A 3,735-nucleotide genomic window follows, 5' to 3' on the forward strand; every position below is an offset into this window, starting at 1 on the left:
GTGGGCCTGCCAGTGCACATTGCTGGCTCATGTCCAGCTTTTCATCCACCAAGACACTCATGTCCTTCTCTGCAGGACTGCTTTAAATCCACTCATTGCCCAGCCTGTTTTTGTGGTTCAGGTTGCCCTGATCCAGGTGCAGGACCTTGCACTTGGCCTTGTTGAACTTTATGAGGTTGGCACGAGCCCACATCTCAAGCCTGTTAATGTCCCTCTGGAGGGCATCCCTTCCCCCCAGTATGTTGACTGCACCACACAGCTTGGTGTCTTTGGCAGACTGGCTGAGGTGCACTTGATCCCACTGTCCGTGTCACTGACAAAGATGTTGAAGAGCACTGGTCCCACTACCGATCCCTGCCAGTCATTATGGGTCTCCATATGGACATTGAGCCATTGATCACAACTCTTTGGGAGCGGCCATCGAGCCAGTTCCTTAACCACTGGATGGTCCATCCATCAAATACGTGCCTTTCCAATTTAGACAACAGGTTGTCATGCAGGACAGTGTTGACAGCTTTGCATAGGTCTAGGAAGATGATGTCAAGTTGCTCTTCCCTTATCCAATATTATTTCCTAACATCCAATCTAAACCTTCCCTGGCACAGCTTGAGGCTGTTTCCTCTTGTCCTGTAGCTTGTTACTTTGGAGAAGAGACCGACCCCCACCTCGCTACAGCCTCCTTTCAGAGAGTTGTAGGGAGTGGTAAGGTCTCTCCTCAGCCTCCTTTTCTCTAGGCTAAACTACCCCAGTTCCCTCAGTCACTCTGCCTAAGGCTTGGGCTTGAGATGCTTCACCAGCTTCATTGCCCTTCTCTGAACTCGCTCCAGCACTTCAGGGTCTTTCTTGTCATGAGAGGCCCAAAACTGGACACAGCACTCGAGGTGGGGCCTCACCAAAGCCGAGTGCAGGGGCATGATCCCCTCCGTGCTCCTGCTGGCCACACCATTCCTGATACAGGCCAGGATGCCGTTGGCCTTCTTGGCCACCTGGGCACACTGCTGGCTCATGTTCAGCTGGCTGTCCACCAACACCCCCGGGTCCATTTCTGCTGGGCAGCTTTCCCACTACTCCTCCCCAAGCCTGTAGTGCTGCTGGGGGATGTTGTGACCCAAGCACAGGACCTGGCACGTGGCCTTGTTAAACATCATACAGCTGGCCTCAGCCCATCGATCCAGCCTCTCTGGGTCTCTCTGTAGAGCCTGTCTGCCCTCAGGCAGATCAACACCCCTGCCTAGTTTGGTGTCATCTGCAAACTTATTGAGGATGCATTTGGTGCCAAAACAGAACTGGCCCTAGCTGATGAATAAGTGAGCAATGTGTTAAATATTTAAGGTTAGGACACTATAAATCTACTGGGTTTTTTATGTCTGGCAGTCTAACTTGTATCACAAGTGTACTCAGGATTAAATTGTGAGATGCCATAGAGGGAATAGAATTGACTGTAGAAACTTGTAGTCAGAACAAGTGTCATTGATTAAGATGATCCCTACTGGTCAGTGTACTATTTAACAGTAGGATTCTCATCCCGTGTTCATGCCCTGAATTTGTAACATGACATACTAAGTATTCAAATACCGCATAATAAAGAAGCATAAGTTTGTCAGTTTGAGGTTGAAGAAATCTCATTTTTGTCAAGAAATGTTCAGTTCTCATCTTGCACTTGTGCTTGTGTGCTGCTGATTCACTCGGAGAAGACTCATGAAATTCCTAGACTGAAACTCACAAAAAATAGTCTGAGGTATTAAATGTAGTTTCCCCTTGAAGTAACATCTCTCTGCTTCGTTACCCTGTTTTTCCTCTTAGGATTTTTGCATCATGACCTGCAAATCATTTAAGTCCTAATGTAGGCTGAAGTACAAGTGTGTTGTGTAAAACCACATACAGTTCCTCTGTGTCGAGTGAAACCTTACCTATTGAAATGAGTTTGCTTTCAGAAGGGCATGTTTGTATCTTAAACTAGTAAAAATGTCTCTCTGTTTCCAAGATTGACATTCAGATTAAAGATGCCATTGGCCGCTATCACCAATGTGCTACAATCCAGCTTGACTTCCAGCTGCCAGTCAGATTTAACCTCACCTTTGTCAGGTAAGCACAGAGGCTGTTGCTTTCAGTTGCTATACTATCTAACTTTGCTGCCACTCACGGGCGTAAGTTTACATTGGGAAAAGAACCCTACATTTAAAAACCCCACACCTTTTCTTCACAGCCATGATGGTAACGACAAGACAAGACCAGTTATCATTCACCGGGCTATCCTGGGATCTGTGGAGAGAATGATTGCCATTCTGACTGAAAACTACGGAGGCAAATGGTAACGTCGAAAAGTAGATTTATTGTTCTAGTTTGAGCAAATGCTTTATGTAGAAGAGAAATTGGCGCCAAGCGTGCAAGAGTCACGTGGGTTTGTTCTACCTGCTTGTTACGGAGACGTGCCATAGATGTGTCACAGGGTAATTCCTTCTGAGCCATGTGCTTTAGGTATTAAATACAGTAGCGTCTACATGATGCTACTCATACAGGTGCAGCTAATGCTTGTCTGCCCAAGGTGTACATCACTCAACTTTGGTGCCTTGCAAAAGTCATTTATGTAGGCTGTCTTATTTACCTGCTGATGGTCGTGACCACTTTGATTATAACGACTCAAAAATAAATGTTTTCACATGATTAGTTGGTAATAAGCTGAAAAACTCAGTTGTGATTTGTTTACTGTGGAATACAATTTGAATCTTCAAGTAAAAAAACACTTCTGTTCCCACTGCAATTCCTTTAGGCGCTCAGTTATTTTGGGGATATAAATTGGAATGAGTATAGGGCTGTTGCTACGTCTGAACCCAGTTTAATAAGCTAGGTTTACAGATTTCTTGTGTAGATTTTATTCCTATGGGTGAAGAGGATTTTTCACACAAAAAACCCTGTGGAAAGCCATATAAACTTACTTTGTTTGTTTATTGAAGGCCGCTCTGGCTGTCCCCACAGCAAGTAATGGTGGTACCAGTGGGACCAACATGTGACGAGTATGCTCAAAAGGTAACGTGTTTTTTTTTTTCCAGTGTATTGTATTTAGTTGAGATACTTGGTTATTAATGATTAATAGTATTTATCCCAGATAAATGTTCTAAGTCTTTGCAGATTACACTGAGGGTTTTATTTTTGGAAAACTTAGTTTTCCACCATCTTGCTGCCTTTCACAATATCTGAATTCAAATCTTTATTCAGCCCAAACCGTTAAGAGATTCACATCACTGTATAGTTATTTAGTGTATATGTACTTGTGTGGTAGCTGACCTGTTTTCATTTACTGATTTAGGCTCCTCTCCAGTGCCTGAGCCAATGACAGTGCCTTTGTTTTAGGGGTCAGATAAACTTGACTGGCTTAAGTCTACAAGTCATAAGTAGTTCATCATGAATATCGTGCAGTGACAGTTTAAATACTTTTTCTAAATACTTTTTGTTCTAGGTCAGGCAGCACTTCCATGATGCTGGATTAATGGCAGATGTTGACATAGATCCGGGGTGCACGTTGAACAAGAAGATCAGAAATGCTCAACTTGCACAGTATAACTTTATTCTGGGTAACGTAGAATGCTGCATTTGTTACTGGCTGGCTTTCTTGCATAGATTAGAGGATTTGGCCTTCCTTCTGTGGGCAAGGCAGAGAGTGATCGTCAGTGTTTTAGGTCACTTCGTTCCTAAGAGTCTCCATTGCAGAGAGCCTCTCTTGCCTGCGTGACAGGC

The 3,735-nt window shown here is 44.2% G+C and overlaps 1 protein-coding gene across 1 annotated transcript in view; it reads left to right on the forward strand.

Annotated features, from left to right (window-relative positions):
* TARS (threonyl-tRNA synthetase) overlaps positions 1-3,735 on the forward strand; it is a gene marked incomplete at its 5' end in the record, with an annotated part of 16,358 nt that overhangs the window by 11,430 nt on the left and 1,193 nt on the right. The window contains 4 exons of the mRNA XM_009878326.1: positions 1,985-2,085; positions 2,207-2,311; positions 2,955-3,027; positions 3,458-3,572. Of these exons, the coding sequence (XP_009876628.1) occupies positions 1,985-2,085; positions 2,207-2,311; positions 2,955-3,027; positions 3,458-3,572 (394 nt within the window). The remainder of the gene's footprint in view (positions 1-1,984; positions 2,086-2,206; positions 2,312-2,954; positions 3,028-3,457; positions 3,573-3,735) is intronic.

The sequence above is a fragment of the Apaloderma vittatum genome, unplaced genomic scaffold (genome assembly GCF_000703405.1).
Source record: "Apaloderma vittatum isolate BGI_N311 unplaced genomic scaffold, ASM70340v1 scaffold2001, whole genome shotgun sequence".
Lineage (NCBI taxonomy): Eukaryota > Metazoa > Chordata > Aves > Trogoniformes > Trogonidae > Apaloderma > Apaloderma vittatum.